Below are 25,932 nucleotides of genomic sequence, written 5' to 3'. Positions count from 1 at the left end.
TCATCACTGAGCACTTTCACCTCACTTATACATAATTACTTTTTGCAGAGGTACCCAGAACACAATAGTTTAGAAGCACATACATATAAAGATATACAACATATCCCTCCAAACTGCCAATATCCCAACCCCTCCTTTCAAGTGCCTGCATTGTACTTCCCATTCCCAGTACTCAAGTCCAGCTATATAAAAAGTAACAGGTTTCCCTGAATTCCTTCACTAAATATTACCCTGCTCACACTCCAACAGTTAGTCAGGTCCCAAATACCATTCATCTCCATTCACTCCTACCTAACACGCTCACGCATGCTTACTAGAAGTCCAAGCCCCTCACCCACAAAACCACCTATACCTCCTCCCTCCAACCTTTTCGACGACGACCCCTACCCCTTCTTCCTTTCTCTACAGATTTATATGCTCTCTATGTCATTCTACTTTGCTTCATTCTCTCTAAATGACCAAACCACCTCAACCACCCAACTTCAGCCCTCTGACTAATACTTTTATTAACTCGACATCTCCTAATTTCCACACTCCGAAATCTCTGCATATTTACACCACACGTTGCCCTTAGACAGGATATCTCCACTGCCTCCTCGCTGCAGCATTTACAACCCAGGCTTCACACCCATAGAAGTGTTGGTACCAGTATACTTTAATACATTCCCTTCTGTGGCTCCATAGATAATGTTTTTTGTCTCCACATATACCTCAATGCACCACTCACCTTTTTTCCTTCATCAATTCTATGGTTAACCTCATCCTTCATAAATCCATCCACTGACACGTCAACTCCCAAATATATGAAAACATTCATTGATGGGATAAAGATAGAAATGTTAAAAGCAGGTGGGGATATAGTTTTGGAGTGGTTGGTGCAATTATTTAATAAATGTATGGAAGAGGGTAAGGTACCTAGGGATTGGCAGAGAGCATGCATAGTTCCTTTGTATAAAGGCAAAGGGGATAAAAGAGAGTGCAAAAATTATAGGGGGATAAGTCTGTTGAGTGTACCTGGAAAAGTGTATGGTAGAGTTATAATTGAAAGAATTAAGAGTAAGACGGAGAATAGGATAGCAGATGAACAAGGAGGCTTTAGGAAAGGTAGGGGGTGTGTGGACCAGGTGTTTACAGTGAAACATATAAGTGAACAGTATTTAGATAAGGCTAAAGAGGTCTTTGTGGCATTTATGGATTTGGAAAAGGCGTATGACAGGGTAGATAGGGGGGCAATGTGGCAGATGTTGCAAGTGTATGGTGTAGGAGGTAGGTTACTGAAAGCAGTGAAGAGTTTTTTACGAGGATAGTGAGGCTCAAGTTAGAGTATGTAGGAAAGAGGGAAATTTTTTCCCAGTAAAAGTAGGCCTTAGACAAGGATGTGTGATGTCACCGTGGTTGTTTAATATATTTATAGATGGGGTTGTAAGAGAAGTAAATGCGAGGGTCTTGGCAAGAGGCGTGGAGTTAAAAGATAAAGAATCACACACAAAGTGGGAGTTGTCACAGCTGCTCTTTGCTGATGACACTGTGTTCTTGGGAGATTCTGAAGAGAAGCTGCAGAGATTGGTGGATGAATTTGGTAGGGTGTGCAAAAGAAGAAAATTAAAGGTGAATACAGGAAAGAGTAAGGTTATGAGGATAACAAAAAGATTAGGTGATGAAAGATTGAATATCAGATTGGAGGGAGAGAGTATGGAGGAGGTGAACATATTCAGATATTTGGGAGTGGACGTGTCAGCGGATGGGTCTATGAAAGATGAGGTGAATCATAGAATTGATGAGGGAAAAAGAGTGAGTGGTGCACTTAGGAGTCTGTGGAGACAAAGAACTTTGTCCTTGGAGGCAAAGAGGGGAATGTATGAGAGTATAGTTTTACCAACGCTCTTATATGGGTGTGAAGCGTGGGTGATGAATGTTGCAGCGAGGAGAAGGCTGGAGGCAGTGGAGATGTCATGTCTGAGGGCAATGTGTGGTGTGAATATAATGCAGAGAATTCGTAGTTTGGAAGTAAAGAGGTGGTGCGGGATTACCAAGACTGTTGTCCAGAGGGCTGAGGAAGGGTTGTTGAGGTGGTTCGGACATGTAGAGAGAATGGAGCGAAACAGAATGACTTCAAGAGTGTATCAGTCTGCAGTGGAAGGAAGGCGGGGTAGGGGTCGGCCTAGGAAGGGTTGGAGGGAGGGGGTAAAGGAGGTTTTGTGTGCGAGGGGCTTGGACTTCCAGCAGGCATGCGTGAGCGTGTTTGATAGGAGTGAATGGAGACAAATGGTTTTTAATACTTGACGTGCTGTTGGAGTGTGAGCAAAGTAACATTTATGAAGGGATTCAGGGAAACCGGCAGGCCAGACTTGAGTCCTGGAGATGGGAAGTACAGTGCCTGCACTCTGAAGGAGGGGTGTTAATGTTGCAGTTTAAAAACTGTAGTGTAAAGCACCCTTCTGGCAAGACAGTGATGGAGTGAATGATGGTGAAAGTTTTTCTTTTTCGGGCCACCCTGCCTTGGTGGGAATCGGCCAGTGTGATAATAAAAAAAAAAAAAAAAAATATACTCAATTATCCTCTTTTTCATAAAATATGTATTACTTATTACCAAACCTCTTCCAAGACACAGCTCAAAGGCTCCCCATTTTCATTTACCCCTGGTACCCCAAATTTACCTACTATTCCCTCCACAACATTTTTACCCACTTTAGCATTGAAATCCCCAACCACAAGTACTCTCACACTTGGTTCAAAACTCCCCATGCATTCAACATTTCCCAAAATCTTTCTCTCTCTCCTCTTTACTTCTCTCTTCCCCAGGTGCATAAATACTTACTATAACCCACTTTTCATATCCAACTCTTATTTTACTCCACATAATTCTTGAATTTAGACATTTATATTCCCTCTTTTCTTGCCATAACTTATCCTTCAACATTATTGCTACTCCATCTTTAGCTCTAACTCTATTTGAAACCCTTGACCTAATCCCATTTATTTCTCCCCACTGAAACTCTCCCACCCCCTTCAGCTTTCTTTCAGTTAAAACCAGGACATCCAGCTTCTTCTCGTTCATAATATATATTTTATATATACTATGATAATTATACTTATGTGTACCTGTATCTAAGTAAACTTACATACTGTGATGGCATGCAGGTACACATTAAAATCAGTGTATCTTATGTCTCAAGGACGCCATATTAATAATAATAATAATACTTAATAACAATCACTGAGGCACATTAAATGTCGTATATTAAGTTATTACACACATTTTCGTTAATCCATCTATGATATTTTTTCAAAATTATATAATAAACATACAACATAACATATAAACATTATAAATACACCCCACAGTAGAATAAATTAACAAATATGAGATATGGTAGCCAGGAGACTTGGAGGAGTGATGGCAAGAATTACGTTTTCTCTCATCCAACATCAACTGTGTACACTATAGTATTACTGGGGGTAACTGTAGAAAATTATTCCTTTTGTATGCCTTCACTCAGAGCGTCATTTCTTCTAAAAATGGTGTTACATGAGAATGGGAGCGTTCCTTTATTTATTCTACTGTATCAATGTGGAGACAACTTGTACACAATGTAGTGTTTGTATTATGGTATAATACAAACGTTTATGGACCAAAACCAGACGCATTCATCCTTTTTGTTTGCATACTCAGTCTCTGTCCTCCCCTCCCTCTCTCTCTGTCCTCCCCCCTCCCTCCCTCTCTCTCTCTCTCTGTCTGTCTGTCCTCCTCTCTCTCTCTCTCTCTCTCTCTCTCTCTCTCTCTCTCTCTCTCTGCCCCCCCCTCTCTCTCCCTCTCTCTCTGTCCTCCCCCCTCCCTCCCTCTCTCTCTGTCTGTCTGTCCTCCTCTCTGTCCCCTCTCTCTCTCTGTCCCCCTCTCTCTCTCTCTCTCTCTCTGTCCCCCTCTCTCTCTCTCTGTCCCCCCCCTCTCTCTCTCTGTCCCCCCCCTCTCTGTCCCCCTCTTTCTCTCTCTGTCCCCCCTCTCTCTCTTTCTCTCTCTCTCCCTCCCCCCCTCTCTCTCTCTGTCCCCCCCCCTCTCTCTCTCTGTCCCCCTCTCTGTCCCCCCTCTCTCTGCCTCCCCCTCTCTCTCTGTCCCCCCCTCTCTCTGTCCCCCCCTCTCTCTCTCTCTCTGTCCCCCCTTCTCTCTCTGTCCCCCTCTCTCTCTCTCTGTCCCCCCCTCTCTCTCTCTGTCCCCCCTCTCTCTCTCTCTCTGTCCCCCCCCCCTCTCTCTCTCTCTGTCCCCCCTCTCTCTCTGTCCCCCCTCTCTCTCTCTGTCCCCCCCTCTCTCTGCCCCCCCTCTCTCTCATTTATTCGTTTTATCACATTTACTCACCTCTCACCCGACATTAAGACTATAAATATTTTAAGTAATGAGTGAACTGTTTACACATTTTCTCTCTCTGGGACACTTTAAATGTCATAGTATATTGTGTGGGTGGGGTGGGGTGGCCTGGCCACCATACCTACCACACCTGACTTCCTACAAAATATACTGGTATAAACCTTGGTAATAAATACCGACAAGTTGGTTTAGAAAGACACGTAAGCAAACACCGACATATTTATTAGAAAACGTTTTGCTCCTGGGACCTTGATCAAGGTCCCAGAACCGAAACGTTTTCTAATAAATATGTCATAGTGTTTGCTTACGTGTCTTTCTAAAACAAAATATACTACTCATTTCACCTTACATTAAGACTACAAATATTTTAAGGTAAGTAATGAGTGTACTCTGTGTATTTTACTTTTTTATTGTTTTTAATGCCTAGTTCTATTGCTAACTTAATATATGTTAGTGTACACTTGTTATCTAGTAGTTACATGCATTTACAAAGGGGATGGGGGTCCACTTTACGGCAGTAGCCTGGAACCTAACCTGCCATGTAAGTGGGAGCCTACTTTAATTCCAAGGACAATGCCCTTAAAAAGCCCTTCCCTATATTACGTACAATTTTGTGAAATACCCTACCTTACACTCCTTGGTAGCAGAAAGCCACACACGTACTGTCTGGTCGTTGGAGCAGGAGGCAATGAGAGAGCCGTCACTGCACACTCGCACCATCCTCACCCACTCTCGGTGCCCAGTAAAAGTCTTAACACAGTATCTGCCACAAGGGTGGAATGACCTTCAGTGTCACCTTATACAGAGCAAAGCTCCATTAAGTACAAACAGTGATACAGCTAATACATTTTGTTTACAAATTCATCATACCATATATATTCTCACACACATTGATGCATACAATGAAATGTTAATTACAAATAATAATCCTATAGTATTAGCATACACGCCCAAGATCAAAGATTAATTTAAAATTTATATACTATACCAGTAAATAATTTTTAATCAACAGAATATGAAAAGTCAAAATAAAGTACAAGGAGAAACATATAAAAGTTGAGCTTTGAGAAATGACATATCCAAATTTGTAGGAAAGGAAGAGGAGGGGGGTGGGAAGACTTAAGATAGTTCTATGTATGCCCTAGTATAAACAAAGTGGAACAGCAAAAAATAATAGGTGCCTAGATATACGTATGTGGAGATTACTGGCATGTGTAAATAATGTTCAGTGGCTGGTGAACATCATTTTAAATAAAATAGTGTATTTCAAACGGTGAAGAAAAAATTAGTTTTTAGTTATATAATAAATGAAGCAATTCATCAAGTTAATGAAATAACAATAATTGTATACAGGGTGGTTGGAGAGTTAAACACAACCATAACAATACACAAGTTCATAAGTAAGCTCTCTAAAAATAATAAATCACTGTATAGGGTAATTACTTTATACAATCTACCCATGTTTGCCTTTTACAGTGTACACGAGTCTGACAGTACAAGACAGTCCAAGAGCAAAGGTAAGGGGTGTGTAGGTACAACAGTTTGAAAAGCTAAAATATACAGTAAATTAATTTTAAGTAAAAGGTTCAATTACCTCATGGGATTTCAAAAAATCATAATATAATAAGGTCAATTCTATTCTTATTTATAAATAAAGTTCAAGTGAGTAATGATGTTTTTACTGAACTTCTGAAACAATTTAAATACATAATAGATATTGCATAAAATTTCACACCAAAAAGAAAAATAGAAGTTTTGTAGAGATTCTGTAAAAGTAAGGCATTAATAAAAACACAGTTTTTTTTTTTTTTAATCACACTGGCCGATTCCCACCAAGGCAGGGTGGCCCGAAAAAGAAAAACTTTCACCATCATTCACTCCATCACTGTCTTGCCAGAAGGGTGCTTTACACTACAGTTTTTAAACTGCAACATTAACACCCCTCCTTCAGAGTGCAGGCACTGTACTTCCCATCTCCAGGACTCAAGTCCAGCCTGCCGGTTTCCATGAACCCCTTCATAAATGTTACTTTGCTCACACTCCAACAGCACGTCAAGTATTAAAAACCATTCATCTCCATTCACTCCTATCAAACACGCTCACGTACGCCTGCTGGAAGTCCAAGCCCCTCGCACACAAATCCTCCTTTACCCCCTCCCTCCAACCTTTCCTAGGCCGACCCCTACCCCGCCTTCCTTCCACTACAGACTGATACACTCTTGAAGTCATTCTGTTTCGCTCCATTCTCTCTACATGTCCGAACCACCTCAACAACCCTTCCACAGCCCTCTGGACAACAGTTTTGGTAATCCCGCACCTCCTCCTAACTTCCAAACTACGAATTCTCTGCATTATATTCACACCACACACTGCCCTCAGACATGACATCTCCACTGCCTCCAGCCTTCTCCTCGCTGCAACATTCATCACCCATGCTTCACACCAATATAAGAGTGTTGGTAAAACTATACTCTCATACATTCCCCTCTTTGCCTCCAAGGACAAAGTTCTTTGTCTCCACACACTCCTAAGTGCACCATTCACCCTTTTCCCCCTCATCAATTCTATGATTCACCTCATCCTTCATAGACCCATCCACTGACACGTCCACTCCCAAATATCTGAATACATTCACCTCCTCCATACTCTCTCCCTCCAATCTGATATCCAATCTTTCATCACCTAATATTTTTGTTATCCTCATAACCTTACTCTTTCCTGTATTCACTTTTAATTTTCTTCTTTTGCACACCCTACCAAATTCATCCACCAATCTCTGCAACTTCTCTTCAGAATCTCCCAAGAGCACAGTGTCATCAGCAAAGAGCAACTGTGACAACTCCCACTTTGTGTGTGATTCTTTATCTTTTAACTCCACGCATCTTGTCAAGACCCTCGCATTTACTTCTCTTACAACCCCATCTAAGGCCTACTTTTACTGGGAAATAATTTCCCTCTTTCCTATGTACTCTAACTTGAGCCTCACTATCCTCGTAAAAACTCTTCACTGCTTTCAGTAACCTACCTCCTACACCATACACCTGCAACATCTGCCACATTGCCCCCCTATCCACCCTGTAATACACCTTTTCCAAATCCATAAATGCCACAAAGACCTCTTTAGCCTTATCTAAATACTGTTCACTTATATGTTTCACTGTACCTGGTCCACACACCCCCTACCTTTCCTAAAGCCTCCTTGTTCATCTGCTATCCTATTCTCAGTCTTACTTTTAATTTTTTCAATAATAACTACCATACACTTTACCAGGTATACTCAACAGACTTATCCCCCTATAATTTTTGCACTCTCTTTTGTCCCCTTTGCCTTTATACAAAGGAACTATGTATGCTCTCTGCCAATCCCTAGGTACCTTACCCTCTTCCATACATTTATTAAATAATTGCACCAACCACTCCAAAACTATATCCCCACCTGCTTTTAACATTTCTATCTTTATCCCATCAATCTCGGCTGCCTTACCCCCTTTCATTTTACCTACTGCCTCACGAACTTCCCCCACACTCACAACTGGCTCTTCCTCACTCCTACAAGATGTTATTCCTCCTTGCCCTATACACGAAATCACAGCTTCCCTATCTTCATCAACATTTAACAATTCCTCAAAATATTCCCTCCATCTTCCCAATACCTCTAACTCTCCATTTAATAACTCTCCTCTCCTATTTTTAACCGACAAATCCATTTGTTCTCTAGGCTTCCTTAACTTGTTAATCTCACTCCAAAACTTTTTCTTATTTTCAACAAAATTTGTTGATAACATCTCACCCACTCTCTCATTTGCTCTCTTTTTACATTGCTTCACCACTCTCTTAACCTCTCTCTTTTTCTCCATATACTCTTCCCTCCTTGCATCACTTCTACTTTGTAAAAACTTCTCATATGCTAACTTTTTCTCCCTTACTACTCTCTTTACATCATCATTCCACCAATCGCTCCTCTTCCCTCCCGCACCCACTTTCCTGTAACCACAAACTTCTGCTGAACACTCTAACACTACATTTTTAAACCTACCCCATACCTCTTCGACCCCATTGCCTATGCTCTCATTAGCCCATCTATCCTCCAATAGCTGTTTATATCTTTCCCTAACTGCCTCCTCTTTTAGTTTATAAACCTTCACCTCTCTCTTCCCTGATGCTTCTATTCTCCTTGTATCCCATCTACCTTTTACTCTCAGTGTAGCTACAACTAGAAAGTGATCTGATATATCTGTGGCCCCTCTATAAACATGTACATCCTGAAGTCTACTCAACAGTCTTTTATCTACCAATACATAATCCAACAAACTACTGTCATTTCGCCCTACATCATATCTTGTATACTTATTTATCCTCTTTTTCTTAAAATATGTATTACCTATAACTAAACCCCTTTCTATACAAAGTTCAATCAAAGGGCTCCCATTATCATTTACACCTGGCACCCCAAACTTACCTACCACACCCTCTCTAAAAGTTTCTCCTACTTTAGCATTCAGGTCCCCTACCACAATTACTCTCTCACTTGGTTCAAAGTGCCACTAAATATTCCAGACCTTCAATTTATTATAAAACCCTATAAAAAGCAGGAGTATAAACAATATAGAACAAAAACTATAATGTAAATACTTGATACCTACATTAATATTGTTTCCTCATTGGCTTTGATGACCATATGAAATCATTTTTACATGCTTTCACTCGGATTCCTGAAACAATCAATTGGTAACGGGTTGACCCCAATGTTCTTGATCTGTTGCAGGCACATGACGAAATATGACAGTATTCCATTTTTTTTTAAATTCCAGGCATTCTTAACAGGAATGAGGTCTGGGCTATTCCCTGGCCACTGTAATGCCTCAATTTTTTTTTCTCAGCAAACAACTTCGTTATTTTTTTGGTCTTGTGACAGGGGGCACTATCATGCATAAAGGTGGTATAGCCATGAATTGCAAAAATATTTAGCAGGTTGTCCTCGAGAACAGTGATGTAGCAGTCGGCATTCACTGTGAAGTTTTTTGTGCTGCAAGGAAACCACTACTTAACGTACCATATTAATATAATAATTTTATTTACTACAAGTACATGTACATGGTATACATGCCTAGCTGACATCAATGACATGCTACTATACAGAAAGCCGCTTGTTATGCTGAACATATCGTGCAAATTAGGTCAGTGTCCCAGGATGCAACCCACACCAGACAACTAACACCCAGGTACCCACTGTACTGATGGGTAAACACAAACAGCTGTAAAGAAACACGCCCAATGTTTCTACCCTGGCTGGGAATCGAACCCAGACCCTTGCCATGTGCAATGAGAGCTTTAGCCACCAGGCCACCAGTCCCTAAAAAGGAACACCTGCAGTTTTCCAGAAAATATGTGCAATAGAGTATTGATTACCAGAAAATTCGTGGTCAGATGAACACACATTTCAGTGCATCCAAGTGATTAAAGTAGGGCGAGGTGCCTCTCCTCCATCAGAAGGTGTGACCCTGCGTACACAGTGAGCACAATAAAGAGGTTGCTCTAATGGTTTACTTGGTCGTGGGGATATGTATTGCCTTTGCCAGAACATTACAATGAATGCTGAGCGCTATCTCTCAGTTCTCGACAACCGCCTACTAAATATTTTTGAAATTCATGGCTGCACCACGTGTTCATGATAGTGCCCCTTGTCACAAAGCACAAAAAAATAACCAAGAAGCTTGCAGAGAAAAATACTGAGGTTTTACAGTGGCCAGGGAATAGTCCAGACCTCAATCCTGTTGAGAATACCTTGAATATGAAAAAGATGGAATCTCGCCACATTTAATCTATGTTGTGCCTGCAGCAAGAGATCAAGGACATTTGGGTCAATCAGTTATCCACTGATTACTTCAGAAATCTGAGTGAAAGCCCAAATGGCTTCAAATGGTCATCAAGGTCAGAGAGACTAACAACATATTAATGTCAGTACAAGGTATTACAGTTTTTGTTCAATGTTTATATTGCTTTTCAACAATTTTCTTAATAATAAAGGAAGGGCAACATAATTTTTGTGGGTACTGTATTAGCAGCAAATATAAAATGCCAATTCAAATTTCCATGGCAAAATTAGTCTTAACTGCATATTAGGTGCTTAACTTACTGCAAATAGTATTTGTGTATTTTCAAACTGTTGATCATTTCAAATATCAACTTAATAATTTAAGGTGAAAACTATGACCCCAAATGCACTCCTTACCCTGTGGCCACCTCCCACATTTTAATGGTCTTATCTCTGGAGGAGCTCAAGAGATAATCTCCGGAGGGCATGAAAGTGACTGAGGACACATTGTGGTCGTGGCCATGCATCGTTTTGACACACTCGTATGATGAGAAGTCCCACAGTTTGATTGACATATCAGCACTACAAGAGACTGGAGGAAAATGAAAAAAGCATTTACAGTAATAATATTTAAAATAAAATTTACGTAATGAAATTTTTTGTACATTCTATCAAGCCCTACCGTACACACAATGCTTTATGGCTTGAAAGCTCCAATCATTATTCCTCTTCCCAAACTTTATTCAATTCATGTTTTGTGTAATTTAACTAAAGCATGCATGTGTTGTTTCCCACCAAGGCAGGCCAACTCAAGGGGACACATTCACCCTCACTCGTATCAATTTTTCCAGGGGTGCACACACAACATAATTCAGATAATCCACCAAACTGCAACATTTACAGCTGCTTTATAAAAAAAAAATTATAGAAACCTTTAGCCAACTAAACCTTCTAAATTTATTTGTGGTCTTAAGCTGACACTTGACTCCAAAATAATAACGGGGAATATTTTTTTTTTTTTTTTTATTATCACACCGGCCGATTCCCACCAAGGCAGGGTGGCCCGAAAAAGAAAAACTTTCACCATCATTCACTCCATCACTGTCTTGCCAGAAGGGTGCTTTACACTACAGTTTTTAAACTGCAACATTAACACCCCTCCTTCAGAGTGCAGGCACTGTACTTCCCATCTCCAGGACTCAAGTCCGGCCTGCCGGTTTCCCTGAATCCCTTCATAAATGTTACTTTGCTCACACTCCAACAGCACGTCAAGTATTAAAAACCATTTGTCTCCATTCACTCCTATCAAACACGCTCAAGCATGCCTGCTGGAAGTCCAAGCCCCTCGCACACAAAACCTCCTTTACCCCCTCCCTCCAACCCTTCCTAGGCCGACCCCTACCCCGCCTTCCTTCCACTACAGACTGATACACTCTTGAAGTCATTCTGTTTCGCTCCATTCTCTCTACATGTCCGAACCACCTCAACAACCCTTCCTCAGCCCTCTGGACAACAGTTTTGGTAATCCCGCACCTCCTCCTAACTTCCAAACTACGAATTCTCTGCATTATATTCACACCACACATTGCCCTCAGACATGACATCTCCACTGCCTCCAGCCTTCTCCTCGCTGCAACATTCATCACCCACGCTTCACACCCATATAAGAGCGTTGGTAAAACTATACTCTCATACATTCCCCTCTTTGCCTCCAAGGACAAAGTTCTTTGTCTCCACAGACTCCTAAGTGCACCACTCACTCTTTTTCCCTCATCAATTCTATGATTCACCTCATCTTTCATAGACCCATCCGCTGACACGTCCACTCCCAAATATCTGAATACGTTCACCTCCTCCATACTCTCTCCCTCCAATCTGATATTCAATCTTTCATCACCTAATCTTTTTGTTATCCTCATAACCTTACTCTTTCCTGTATTCACCTTTAATTTTCTTCTTTTGCACGATCACAATTTTGTTGATACATCCAATATCATAAATGGCATTTTTTACTGTATTAGACTCCTGAATATATTAATAATCAAATCACTGACTTACAATATTGATTTAATCCGAGTTATTTTATTCAGGAGCTGCAAAACCTGAAATTAAGTAGTATTTTAAATAAACAAAATGTCATGAATATATTGGTTTGTCCTCTAAATCTATCATGTAAACAAATTGTAATAAAAGGTACAATACAAGGATACAGCCTACAAAAAAAATTATTTATTTATTAACACACAGGCCATTTCCCACTGAGGTAGGGTAAAAAAAAAAAATAATATTCATCATTCACTCCATCACTGTCTTGCCAGAGCAACACTCACACTACAGTTATAAAATTGCAACAAAAATTGTACAAGACAAAAAAATATTAGGTGATCTCCACTGTGTATTTAATTAACAAGACTAATGTGTCAATTCTTAAATTTTCTGTACATATTTTTTTATTATACCCAAGCAATAAGCTCAGGTGCAAGTCCGACTCAAATCCAACCCCTCTCACTCACGTATTTATCCAAGCTAAATTTGAAACTACCCAAGTCATAGCTTTTAGAACATAGGAACATAAGAAATGAAGAACACTGCAATAGGCCTGTTGGCCCATACTAGGGAGGTCCTTCACAAATCCAACCGACTAACATAACAAGTGCTACCCAAGCAATAAGCTCAGGTGCAGGTCCGACTCAAATCCAACCCCTCTCACTCATTTATTTATCCAACCTAAATTTGAAACTACCCAATGTTTTAGCTTTGATCACCCTACTAGGCAGACCGTTCCACTCAAACTACCCCTATTACCAGTGTTCATTTACATTTTATTAGTGCTTTACATTTAATTGGTATTCTTTTCTGCAAGTAAATCTATATTTAAGCTAGGGAAGTGACCCATGAAGTGACCTAGAGTCCATTTGGAGGGGGATTTCCCTTCCAAACAATAACCTCTCTTCCCACTCTCCTCCTCCCTGTCTTCCATTCATCAACAACAGCCTTCAATAAAGGTAACTGTCATGTTGAATGTTCATTCTTTTGTGCATGTAAATCTATCTTTAAGGTTAAAAAAAAATTTTTTGTTGATACCTCTGGGTGTCTGGAACGAAATACAGTTGACCCCCGGTTTACGATATTATTTCATTCCAGAAGTATGTTCAGGTGCCAGTACTCACCGAATTTGTTCCCATAAGGAATATTGTGAATTAGATTAGTCTATTTCAGACCCCCAAACATACACATACAAATGCACTTACATAAATATTTATTTATTTATTTATTATCACACTGGCCGATTCCCACCAAGGAAGGGTGGCCCGAAAAAGAAAAACTTTCACCATCATTCACTCCATCACTGTCTTGCCAGAAGGGTGCTTTACACTACAGTTTTTAAACTGCAACATTAACACCCCTCCTTCAGAGTGCAGGCACTGTACTTCCCATCTCCAGGACTCAAGTCAGGCTTGCCGGTTTCCCTGAACCCTTCATAAATGTTACTTTGCTCACACTCCAACAGCACGTCAAGTATTAAAAACCATTTGTCTCCATTCACTCCTGTCAAACACGCTCACGCATGCCTGCTGGAAGTCCAAGCCCCTCGCACACAAAACCTCCTTTACCCCCTCCCTCCAACCTTTCCTAGGCCGACCCCTACCCCGCCTTCCTTCCACTACAGACTGATACACTCTTGAAGTCACTCTGTTTCGCTCCATTCTCTCTACATGTCCGAACCACCTCAACAACCCCTCCTCAGCCCTCTGGACAACAGTTTTGGTAATCCCGCACCTCCTCCTAACTTCCAAACTACGAATTCTCTGCATTATATTCACATCACACATTGCCTTCAGACATGACATCTCCACTGCCTCCACCCTTCTCTTTGCTGCAACATTCATCACCCATGCTTCACACCCATATAAGAGCGTTGGTAAAACTATACTCTCATACATTCCCCTCTTTGCCTCCAAGGACAAAGTTCTTTGTCTCCACAGACTCCTAAGTGCACCGCTCACCCTTTTCCCCTCATCAATTCTATGATTCACCTCATCTTTCATAGACCCATCCGCTGACACGTCAACTCCCAAATATCTGAATACATTCACCTCATCCATACTCTCTCCCTCCAATCTAATATCCAATCTTTCATCACCTAATCTTTTTGTTATCCTCATAACCTTACTCTTTCCTGTATTCACTTTTAATTTTCTTCTTTTGCACACCCTACCAAATTCATCCACCAATCTCTGCAACTTCTCTTCAGAATCTCCCAAGAGCACAGTGTCATCAGCAAAGAGCAACTGTGGCAACTCCCACTTTATGTTTGATTCTTTATCTTTTAACTCCACGCCTCTTGCCAAGACCCTAGCATTTACTTCTCTTACAACCCCATCTATAAATAAATTAAACAACCACGGTGACATCACACATCCTTGTCTAAGGCCTACTTTTACTGGGAAATAATTTCCCTCTTTCCTACATACTCTAACTTGAGCCTCACTATCCTCGTAAAAACTCTTCACTGCTTTCAGTAACCTACCTCCTACACCATACACCTGCAACATCTGCCACATTGCCCCCCTATCCACCCTGTCATAAGCCTTTTCCAAATCCATAAATGCCACAAAGACCTCTTTAGCCTTATCTAAATACTGTTCACTTATATGTTTCACTGTAAACACCTGGTCCACACACCCCCTACCTTTTCTAAAGCCTCCTTGTTCATCTGCTATCCTATTCTCCGTCTTACTCTTAATTCTTTCAATAATAACTCTACCATACACTTACATAATTGGTCGCATTGGGAGCTGATCGTAAAGCGGGGGTCCACTGTAATTGAATTTACATTATTTCTTATCGGGAAAATGGATTCGAAAATCGTCAATTTCGATAATAGTCACACTTCCAGGAACGGATTAATTACGAAAAACGAGGGACCACTGTATCTGAATAACATTCACGTCTTCCATACTCCTCCTCCCAAATTTGATATCCAATTTTTCTTTATCTAAGTCATTTGATACCCTCATCGCCTTACTCTTTTCTATGTTCACTTTCAACTTTTCTACCTTTACACACACTCCCTTGCAATTTTTCTTTAGAATCTCCCATAAGCACAGTATCATCACCAAAAAGTAACTGTCACTTCCCATTTTGTATTTGATTCCCCATAATTTAATCCCACCCCTCTCCCAAACATACTAGCATTTACTTCTTTTACAACCCCATCTATAAATATATTAAACAACCATGGTGACATTACACATCCCTGTCTAAGACCTACTTTAACTGGGAAGTAGTCTCCCTCTCTTCTACACACCCTAACCTGAGCCTCACTATCCTCATAAAAACTCTTTGCAGCATTTAGTAACTTACCACCTATTCCATATACTTGCAACATCTGCCACACTGCTCCCCTATCCACTATCATATGCCTTTTCTAAATCCATAAATGCAATAAAAATTTCCCTACCTTTATCTAAATACTGTTCACATATATGCTTCAATGTCAACACCTGATCTACACATCCCCTACACATCCCCTACGCACCCTAAAACCTCCTTGCTCATCCGCAATTCTACATTCTGTCTTGCCTCTAACTCTTTCAATAATAATCCTACCATACACTTTTCCTGGTATACTCAGCAAACTTATTCCTCTATAATTTTTACAATCTCTTTTGTCCCACTTCCCTTTATATAAAGGGACTATATATGCTCTCTGCCAATCCCTAGGTACCTTCCCCTCTTTCATACATTTATTAAACAAAAATACCAACCACTCCAATAAAATATCTTCCCCTGCTTTTAACATTTGTCATGATCCTGTGAGTTCCAGCTGCTTTACCCCCTTTTATTCTGCGTAATGCCTCGCACCTCCCCCACACTCTCATCCTGCTCTTCTTCACTCCTGAAAGATGGTATACCTCCCTGGCTAGTGCATGAAATTACCTCCTCCCTTTCTTCATCGACATTTAAAAGTTCCTCAAAATATTCTCGCCATCTATCCAATACCTCCATCTCCTACTAACTCCCCTACTCTGTTTTTAACTGACAAATCCATTCATTCCCTATGCTTTAACTTCTTTAACTCACTCAAAATTTTTTTCTTATTTTCATTAAAATTTCTTGACAGTGCCTCTCCCACTATCATCCACTCTCCTTTTGCGCTCTCTCACCACTCTCTTCATCTTTCTTTTACTCTCCATATACTCTACTTTTCTTATACCACTTCTGCTTTGTAAAAAACCTCTCATAAGCTACCTTCTTCTCTTTTATCACACCCTTTACTTCATCATTCCACCAATCACTCCTCTTTCCTCCTGCACCCACCCTCCTATAACCACAAACTTCTGCCCCCACATTCTAATACTGCATTTTTAAAACTATTCCACCCACCTTCAACCCCCCCCCCCCCACTACTCATACTTGCACCAGCCCACCTTTCTGCCAATAGTTGCTTGTATCTCACCCGAACATCCTCCTCCCTTAGTTTATACACTTTCACCTCCCTCTTACTTGTTGTTGCCATTTTCCTCTTGTCCCATCTACCTCTTACTCTAACTGTAGCTACAACTAAATAACGATCCGATATATCAGTTGCCCCTTTATATAAAAACATGTACATCCTGGAGCCTACCCATCAACCTTTTATCCACAAATACATAATCTAACAAACTACTTTCATTACATGCTACAATATATTTGAAAAAACCCTTACTTGCATGCATACTATGCTAAGCAGCTGCAGGCTGCTACAATTTTGAACTCTCTTACAACTACACACTATAAACATTTGAACTGCTTCTGGTGCAAGAGGGTTAATGCACATTACAGGAAATTGTTTATCATCAGATTTAAAAGGCTAAGTATATTGTGAAGTTAAAAGAAGTTGTGGGTGGCTGACAAGAACATTTTGGGTGTTAAGATTTCAAAAGCACTAGAACAACTCGAAATCTTGTATAAATCAACTCCCAGACTTTTTGCAAAAACAAAAAAACTATTTTCATATATCTCATGTACAAGTCTATTCTAATTTTGAGGAGCTTTAAGAGGGGTCAAATAGTTCTAACCCCAAATATATTCTAGCTGAAACTAAAAAGTACTGAAAAAAAAATAAAGTTCCGAAAATTTTACATTATTCGTAACAGTCAACCCAAACATTTGATGACTATGAGAATAAAGCAGTACTGCAGTAGGCACACCTGCTCATGCTGTGAAGGTCCTACTCGAGTACCCACCCATTATGAAAGGAGAGATGAGGGCTGTATTATGCCTACTGACCCTTGCTTGGCAGGTCCTAGTCACCCAACAATTTCAGAAGAAAGTAATGGCACCACAGCAAGTCCATTGGCCCATACCTGAAGGTGTTTGGTAGAGTGACAAAGAACTGTAGATTTATGATTTACTTTGGTCTGTCAGCACAGCTATCCATGCCTAGTAATTATGCTAATGATGACCAATATTCTATGCTACCATGATTTGAATTTCATATAGGTAGCATTAAAAATTGGGTTGGGCAAATGTTTTGTTAGCGGGATGAATTGTAAAGAACCTGCCTAGTATGGGCCAACAGGCCTGCTGCAGTGTTCCTCCTTTCTTATGTTCTTATATTAACCCTTTGACTGTTTTGGTCATATATATACATCTTACGAGCCAGTGTTTCGAACATATATATTATTTTATTTATTATCACACTGGCCAATTCCCACCAAGGCAGGGTGGCCCGAAAAAGAAAAACTTTCACCATCATTCACTCCATCACTGTCTTGCCAGAAGGGTGCTTTACACTACAGTTTTTAAACTGCAACATTAACACCCCTCCTTCAGAGTGCAGGCACTGTACTTCCCATCTCCAGGACTCAAGTCCGGCCTGCCGGTTTCCCTGAATCCCTTCATAAATGTTACTTTGCTCACACTCCAACAGCACGTCAAGTATTAAAAACCATTTGTCTCCATTCACTCCTGTCAAACACGCTCACGCATGCCTGCTGGAAGTCCAAGCCCCTCGCACACAAAACCACCTTTACCCCCTCCCTCCAACCTTTCCTAGGCCGACCCCTACCCCGCCTTCCTTCCACTACAGACGGATACACTCTTGAAGTCATTCTGTTTCGCTCCATTCTCTCTACATGTCCGAACCACCTCAACAACCCTTCCTCAGCCCTGTGGACAACAGTTTTGGTAATCCCGCACCTCCTCCTAACTTCCAAACTACGAATTCTCTGCATTATATTCACACCACACATTGCCCTCAGACATGACATCTCCACTGCCTCCAGCCTTCTCCTCGCTGCAACATTCATCACCCACGCTTCACACCCATATAAGAGCGTTGGTAAAACTATACTCTCATACATTCCCCTCTTTGCCTCCAAGGACAAAGTTCTTTGTCTCCACAGACTCCTAAGTGCACCACTCACTCTTTTTCCCTCATCAATTCTATGATTCACCTCATCTTTCATAGACCCATCCGCTGACACGTACACTCCCAAATATCTGAATACGTTCACCTCCTCCATACTCTCTCCCTCCAATCTGATATTCAATCTTTCATCACCTAATCTTTTTGTTATCCTCATAACCTTACTCTTTCCTGCATTCACCTTTAATTTTCTTCTTTTGCACACCCTACCAAATTCATCCACCAATCTCTGCAACTTCTCTTCAAAATCTCCCAAGAGCACAGTGTCATCAGCAAAGAGCAACTGTGACAACTCCCACTTTGTGTGTGATTCTTTATCTTTTAACTCCACGCCTCTTGCCAAGACCCTCGCATTTACTTCTCTTACAACCACATCTATAAATATATTAAACAACCACGGTGACATCACACATCCTTGTCTAAGGCCTACTTTTACTGGGAAAAAATTTCCCTCTTTCCTACATACTCTAACTTGAGCCTCACTATCCTCGTAAAAACTCTTCACAGCTTTCAGTAACCTACCTCCTACACCATACACTTGCAACATCTGCCACATTGCCCCCCTATCCACCCTGTCATACGCCTTTTCCAAATCCATAAATGCCACAAAGACCTCTTTAGCCTTATCTAAATACTGTTCACTTATATGTTTCACTGTAAACACCTGGTCCACACACCCCCTACCTTTCCTAAAGCCTCCTTGTTCATCTGCTATCCTATTCTCCATCTTACTCTTAATTCTTTCAATTATAATTCTACCATACACTTTACCAGGTATACTCAACAGACTTATCCCCCTATAATTTTTGCACTCTTCTTTTATCCCCTTTGCCTTTATACAAAGGAACTATGCATGCTCTCTGGCAATCCCTAGGTACCTTACCCTCTTCCATACATTTATTAAATAATTGCACCAACCACTCCAAAACTATATCCCCACCTGCTTTTAACATTTCTATCTTTATCCCATCAATCCCGGCTGCCTTACCCCCTTTCATTTTACCTACTGCCTCATGAACTTCCCCCACACTCACAACTGGCTCTTCCTCACTCCTACAAGATGTTATTCCTCCTTGCCCTATACACGAAATCACAGCTTCCCTATCTTCAACAACATTTAACAATTCCTCAAAATATTCCCTCCATCTTCCCAATACCTCTAACTCTCCATTTAATAACTCTCCTCTCCTATTTTTAACTGACAAATCCATTTGTTCTCTAGGCTTTCTTAACTTGTTAATCTCACTCCAAAACTTTTTCTTATTTTCAACAAAATTTGTTGATAACATCTCACCCACTCTCTCATTTGCTCTCTTTTTACATTGCTTCACCACTCTCTTAACACCTCTCTTTTTCTCCATATACTCTTCCCTCCTTGCATCACTTCTACTTTGTAAAAACTTCTCATATGCTAACTTTTTCTCCCTTACTACTCTCTTTACATCATCATTCCACCAATCGCTCCTCTTCCCTCCTGCACCCACTTTCCTGTAACCACAAACTTCTGCTGAACACTCTAACACTACATTTTTAAACCTACCCCATACCTCTTCGACCCCATTGCCTATGCTCTCATTAGCCCATCTATCCTCCAATAGCTGTTTATATCTTACCCTAACTGCCTCCTCTTTTAGTTTATAAACCTTCACCTCTCTCTTCCCTGATGCTTCTATTCTCCTTGTATCCCATCTACCTTTTACTCTCAGTGTAGCTACAACTAGAAAGTGATCTGATATATCTGTGGCCCCTCTATAAACATGTACATCCTGAAGTCTACTCAACAGTCTTTTATCTACCAATACATAATCCAACAAACTACTGTCATTTTGCCCTACATCATATCTTGTATACTTATTTATCCTCTTTTTCTTAAAATATGTATTACCTATAACTAAACCCCTTTCTATACAAAGTTCAATCAAAGGGCTCCCATTATCATTTACACCTGGCACCCCAAACTTACCTACCACACCCTCTCTAAAAGTTTCTCCTACTTTAGCATTCAGGTCCCCTACCACAATTACTCTCTCACTTGGTTCAAAGGCTCCTATACATTCACTTAACATCTCCCAAAATCTCTCTCTCTCTCTCCTCTGCATTCCTCTCTTCTCCAGGTGCATACACGCTTATTATGACCCACTTCTCGCATCCAACCTTTACTTTAATCCACATAATTCTTGAATTTACACATTCATATTCTCTTTTCTCCTTCCATAACTGATCATTTAACATTACTGCTACCCCTTCCTTTGCTCTAACTCTCTCAAATACTCCAGATTTTATCCCATTTATTTCCCCCCACTGAAACTCTCCTACCCCCTTCAGCTTTGTTTCGCTTAGGGCCAGGACATCCAACTTCTTTTCATTCATAACATCAGCAATCATCTGTTTCTTGTCATCCGCACTACATCCACGCACATTTAAGCATCCCAGTTTTATAAAGTTTTTCTTCTTCTCTTTTTTAGTAAATGTCTACAGGAGAAGGGGTTACTAGCCCATTGCTCCCGGCATTTTAGTCACCTCATACGACACGCATGGCTTACGGAGGAAAGATTCTTTTCCACTTCCCCATGGACAATAGAAGAAATAAAGAAGAACAAGAGCTATTTAGAAAAAGGAGAAAAACCTAGATATATGTATATATATATGCATGTGCGTGTCTGTGAAGTGTGACCAAAGTGTAAGTAGGAGTAGCAAGATATCCCTGTTATCTAGCGTGTTTATGAGACAGAATATATATGCTCAATAATTCTAGCGGCTTCAAATCAAGTAGGAGAAAGCTGGTAGGCCCACATGTGAGAGAATGGGTCTGTGTGGTCAGTGTGCACCACATAAAAAAAATCCTGCAGCACGCAGTGCATAATGAGAAAAAAAAAAAACTTTTTTTTTGGATTAAGACGCCGACTTTGAGGTGTATTTTTGTATAGTATTTATCACAGTATTCTCGTTTTCATGGTCTCGCGTGATAAAATGGAAAACACATTGCAGAAATAGAGATGATTTTGATTAGTTTCACGATGAAAACGACCTTGAAACTGATTTCAAAGTAGCGTAAATGTTCGATTTTTACCAATGTTCAAGAGTAAGCAAATCATACCACACGTCCAATACACATCAACTGGGGAGTCTAATATTCTTTCACCAGTGCACTGATATTATTTATACCATTTTTACAATAATGCAGTAGTCTGCATAACAGTAAATTTTGTATTTTTTGTATGAATAAAAAATCAAAATAGAAAGCAATAGTAATATAAGAGGGGCCTGGAGACATGACTAATGAACAGAGGATATGTTACTTTAGTGCCAAGAATGTCTACATTGTTTATTCTGGACCCTATTTTGAAATTGGCATCTTTTTAAATTTGCGTGAAATTAGCCAAATTGCCAATTTCTGACCACTTTATTGGGTAGTTCAAATCGGTAAATGGGAAGTTTCTTGTACTCAATTGATAGAAAAAATGGAGTTCTAAAGAAATAGCTATGAGTTTGGTCAACTGTAACAACGGAATTGGCCAAAAACAGGGCTCAAATTCAGCAAAATTGCCGATGCGTATGTCGCCGAGACCGCTAACTTCGCAGGAGCATAATTATGTGACCAAATTTCGTACTTTTGGTGTCATTACAATCGGGAAAAGATTGTCTATCATTTCATAAGAAAAAGAAACTTTTTTTTTCCAAAAATTTTGCGACAAAGAATGAGTTTCAGAAAGGAGCTTGCAACAGTCAAAGGGTTAATAAACTGAAAAATGAAATATTTAGTGATCAGCTATTTTACCAGACATGGGAGAGAGCAGTCCTCAGTATCAGCCTTGGCTGGGTGCAGATGTCTCACACTATCCTGTCCCAAGCATTAGTGATAAATTATTCTTCTCTCACTGAGACACCTGTCCTCCTCATCCACTGCCCACTGGACAACTGATAAGGGTTCTATACATCAGATTTTCTCCCAGCCTTCATTATGTTAGGTGCTGTTTCAGAGGAGGGTGAGCATTGTGCTCAGCCTAAGTTTTGGTGTTGAGGTGTACCTAATGTAACTGAACTTTTCTTGTTCCCATTTCTATTCTCAGTGGGAATCTATTAGTGGTTCTGGAGATTATCTTTTCTACAGCCCAGTTTGGAAAGGAAATATTACAGGCCTTAGAATCATTCTAAGTAGCACACAGGAAAGTAGTCATCTTACATGTTCAAGAGAGAAAGGAAAGATCAGCATTCCTGCCAAGCGAGTGTAAAATGAAAGCCTGTAATTGTTTTACATGATGTTAGGATTGCTGGTGTCTTTTTTCTGTTTCATAAACATGCAAGATTTCAGGTACGTCTTGCTACTTCTACTTACACTTAGGTCACACTGCACATACATGTACAAGCATATATATACATACCCCTCTGAGTTTTCTTCTATTTTCTTACTAGTTCTTGTTCTTGTTTATTTCCTCTTATCTCCATGGGGAAGTGGAACAGAATTCTTCCTCCGTAAGCCATGCGTGTTGTAAGAGGCGACTAAAATGCTGGGAGCAAGGGGCTAGTAACCCCTTCTCCCGTATTAATTACTAAATTTAAAAAGAGAAACTTGTGTTTTTCTTTTTGGGCCACCCTGCCTCGGTGGGATACAGCCGGTTTGTTGGAAGAAAGAATGTGTACCTCCTTAGATGGTAGAAGATGGTTGCTGTAAACCAACCAACTACTCACCACCAACTTCCAGTCCCAATTCCCACCCAATTTTAAGCACTACTTTTTTTCCCCATAAACTGGGAAATAGATAAACAATGGCAAAAATCAACAAGAGGGAATAAAGACACTGGCAGCAGAGGATCCTCTCCTACCAGTGTCTTTATTCCCACTTATTGGCTTCTGCTATTGTCTACCTACTTGTCCTGACTAACAGATTATGAATCCTTTATTCAGGGATTACCAAAAGAACCTCATGAAAGCACAGAGCACCTGTGACAGGAAGCAACTTTCTTTACACTGCATTGAGGAAGTGGTGGCACCAAGATCTACCCCTGCCCACCTTCTACAATTTAACCATATTTCTCCTATACCACTCTGAGTCTACCTTACTGAGTGTGCCCACTCTCTCACAAAGAAGGAAAGTTCCATATTGCCAGACTACTCAGCGATTCATTACGTGACCCCATGTCTCAACACGCTGCCGAGGACATCAGAATGCAAGTAGCATGCAACAATGAGGAACAGAAAACCTGAAAAGATTACATACTTCATAGACTGTGACAGATGCCCATCACTGCCAACGTATCTAATCACCAACTACTATATATACAACACCAAGTCTGAGGCCCTCATCCTTCAACTTAAATTTTCCACATGAAACAGGCCAACATAATGACAATCTCCCGGAATCATAGGAACGATTCTGATTTCATGAAAAGACATATACAAAGTATCTACACTGTAGCCCTACAAGTGTGTTCCACACCCTCTCTTCCCAAGCATATGTTCTAGCTCTCAAGAAACTTGCTGAAAATTTAACATTAGGTTTACTACAGTTGGCATAGTAGTAGTAGTAATTTTTAGCAGTGACAACTGCCAGGCCAAGATAAATCTACTGCTCAGCAACCAAAACACGTAAGAGGATCACACATTAAACACTGGACAAACAAATTACATCCTTTCTCAAAGGAGTCAAAAATTCTCGTGCATTCCACAAAGGAAGTCAACCATCACCTCCTTCCTACTAAACCAGGACTTCCACATATATCTACAGACTTCCTGAGACACAAGTCCAACTTACCATTATGCCCAATCACTTCTGGGATTGGCAGACTGGTAGTGATTTTTGTAAAACACCTATCCAAAATGCTGGGCACAATCAGCAGCTAACACGTGTAACATTCTGCAGCCCTCTCTAGGCTCAACAATGTGAGCATTAAAAACAAACTCACTAGGTTAGGTGTGACCTCCTTCAGTCAAGTCCTCATCTAGCAAGTAACTGCTTTCTTCTGCAGCTCTGTCACTGCAGACCTTAACTTGCCTCTTCCTGTACAAGATTTCACTGACCCTGTTGAAGCCAGAATCTGGTTCAACACCTTTACTTTCAGGAATAACATTTACAAACAAAAATTTGGAACAGCTATGGGGTCACCCCTCAGTGCAGTGTTAGCAAACATCTATAAAGATGTTCTTAAGATATTATCCCTTGACATATCATTTGGCTCAGATAGTATGTGGATATCCTTTTGATAATTCCTAGGCATTTCAACTTTAGTTCACACACACACTTGACATGGTTGAGTCCCCCATACAATTCACAGTAGAAGACAAGAGAGATCCTTACACTTTCTGGAACTTTTAATCATCAAGGATGGAGATACTCAAACACAAAGTATACAGAAAACCCACTAATAAGGATGACTTAATATACCCCAAGCACTCTTAATTTGCAGCAATGAATAGCCTTTAGAAGACCAGGAATATGCTGAGGTGGTGTTCAATTTAAAACTCCCAATACACATTATCCACATCTGCAAACAAAGCCTACCTCATTCACAACACTCAAAAATTATTCCAACATTGACAGATTACTGGTCCTGCCCACTGGGCTGACTGTCACTGCCCTGATTCTCCAAAAAGCCAACACAGATATAGAAAACCTTACTACCAAAACTATCAAGGAGATCATCAGAAGCCCTACACCCAGAACTATTTGCACAGCAGGAATATACAGCATATCATGTGGTAGCTGCAATTAAATTCTAAATTGGGGAGACTGGCAGAGACCTTGAGACACACCTTCAGAAGTAAATGCCTACAGGAGGGATTAACCCTTTCAGGGTTTCCGACGTACTAGTACAGCTTACGCACCAGGGTTATTGATGTACTAATACGCGTAAATTCTAGCGCCTTCAAATCTAGCGAGAGAAAGCTGGTAGGCCTACATATGAAAGAATGGGTCTATATGGTCAGTGTGCACAGTATAAAAAAAAATCCTGCAGCACACAGTGCGTAATGAGAAAAAAACTTTGACCATGTTTTTGGTTTAAAACAGCAACTTTGCACTGTATTTTCATATGGTATTTATGGTTGTATTCCAGCTTTCCTGGTCTCATTTTATAGTATGGAAGACATATTACAGAAATTAAGATGATTCTGATTGGTTTCATAATGAAAAGTACCTTGAAATTCAGCTCAAAGTAGCAGAAATGTTCAATTTTTGACGAAGTTCAAAAGTAAATAAATCGTGCCACGTGTCCAATACACGTCAACTGGCGAGTCTAATATTCTTTCACACGTGTGCTGATATTATTTATACCATTTCTACACTAATGCAATAGCCTGCATAACAGAAAATCTTCTATTTTTGTGAGAATAAAAATTCAGAGT

At 40.3% G+C, this 25,932-nt stretch overlaps 1 protein-coding gene across 3 annotated transcripts in view; it reads right to left on the bottom strand.

Moving 5' to 3' along the window:
- Lis-1 (LisH and WD40 domain-containing Lis-1) overlaps positions 1-25,932 on the bottom strand; it is a 101,905-nt gene that overhangs the window by 13,974 nt on the left and 61,999 nt on the right. For all 3 annotated transcript variants that reach the window (XM_053779023.2, XM_053779025.2, XM_053779026.2), the window contains 2 exons: positions 10,593-10,767; positions 4,988-5,123 (listed from right to left, as the gene is read on the bottom strand). In XM_053779023.2, the coding sequence (XP_053634998.1) occupies positions 4,988-5,123; positions 10,593-10,767 (311 nt within the window). The remainder of the gene's footprint in view (positions 1-4,987; positions 5,124-10,592; positions 10,768-25,932) is intronic.

This window comes from Cherax quadricarinatus, chromosome 32, assembly GCF_038502225.1.
Source record: "Cherax quadricarinatus isolate ZL_2023a chromosome 32, ASM3850222v1, whole genome shotgun sequence".
NCBI classification, from domain to species: Eukaryota; Metazoa; Arthropoda; class Malacostraca; order Decapoda; family Parastacidae; genus Cherax; species Cherax quadricarinatus.
The sequence above is the reverse complement of the archived record's forward strand: the minus strand, read 5'-3'. Positions and strand labels throughout refer to the sequence as shown.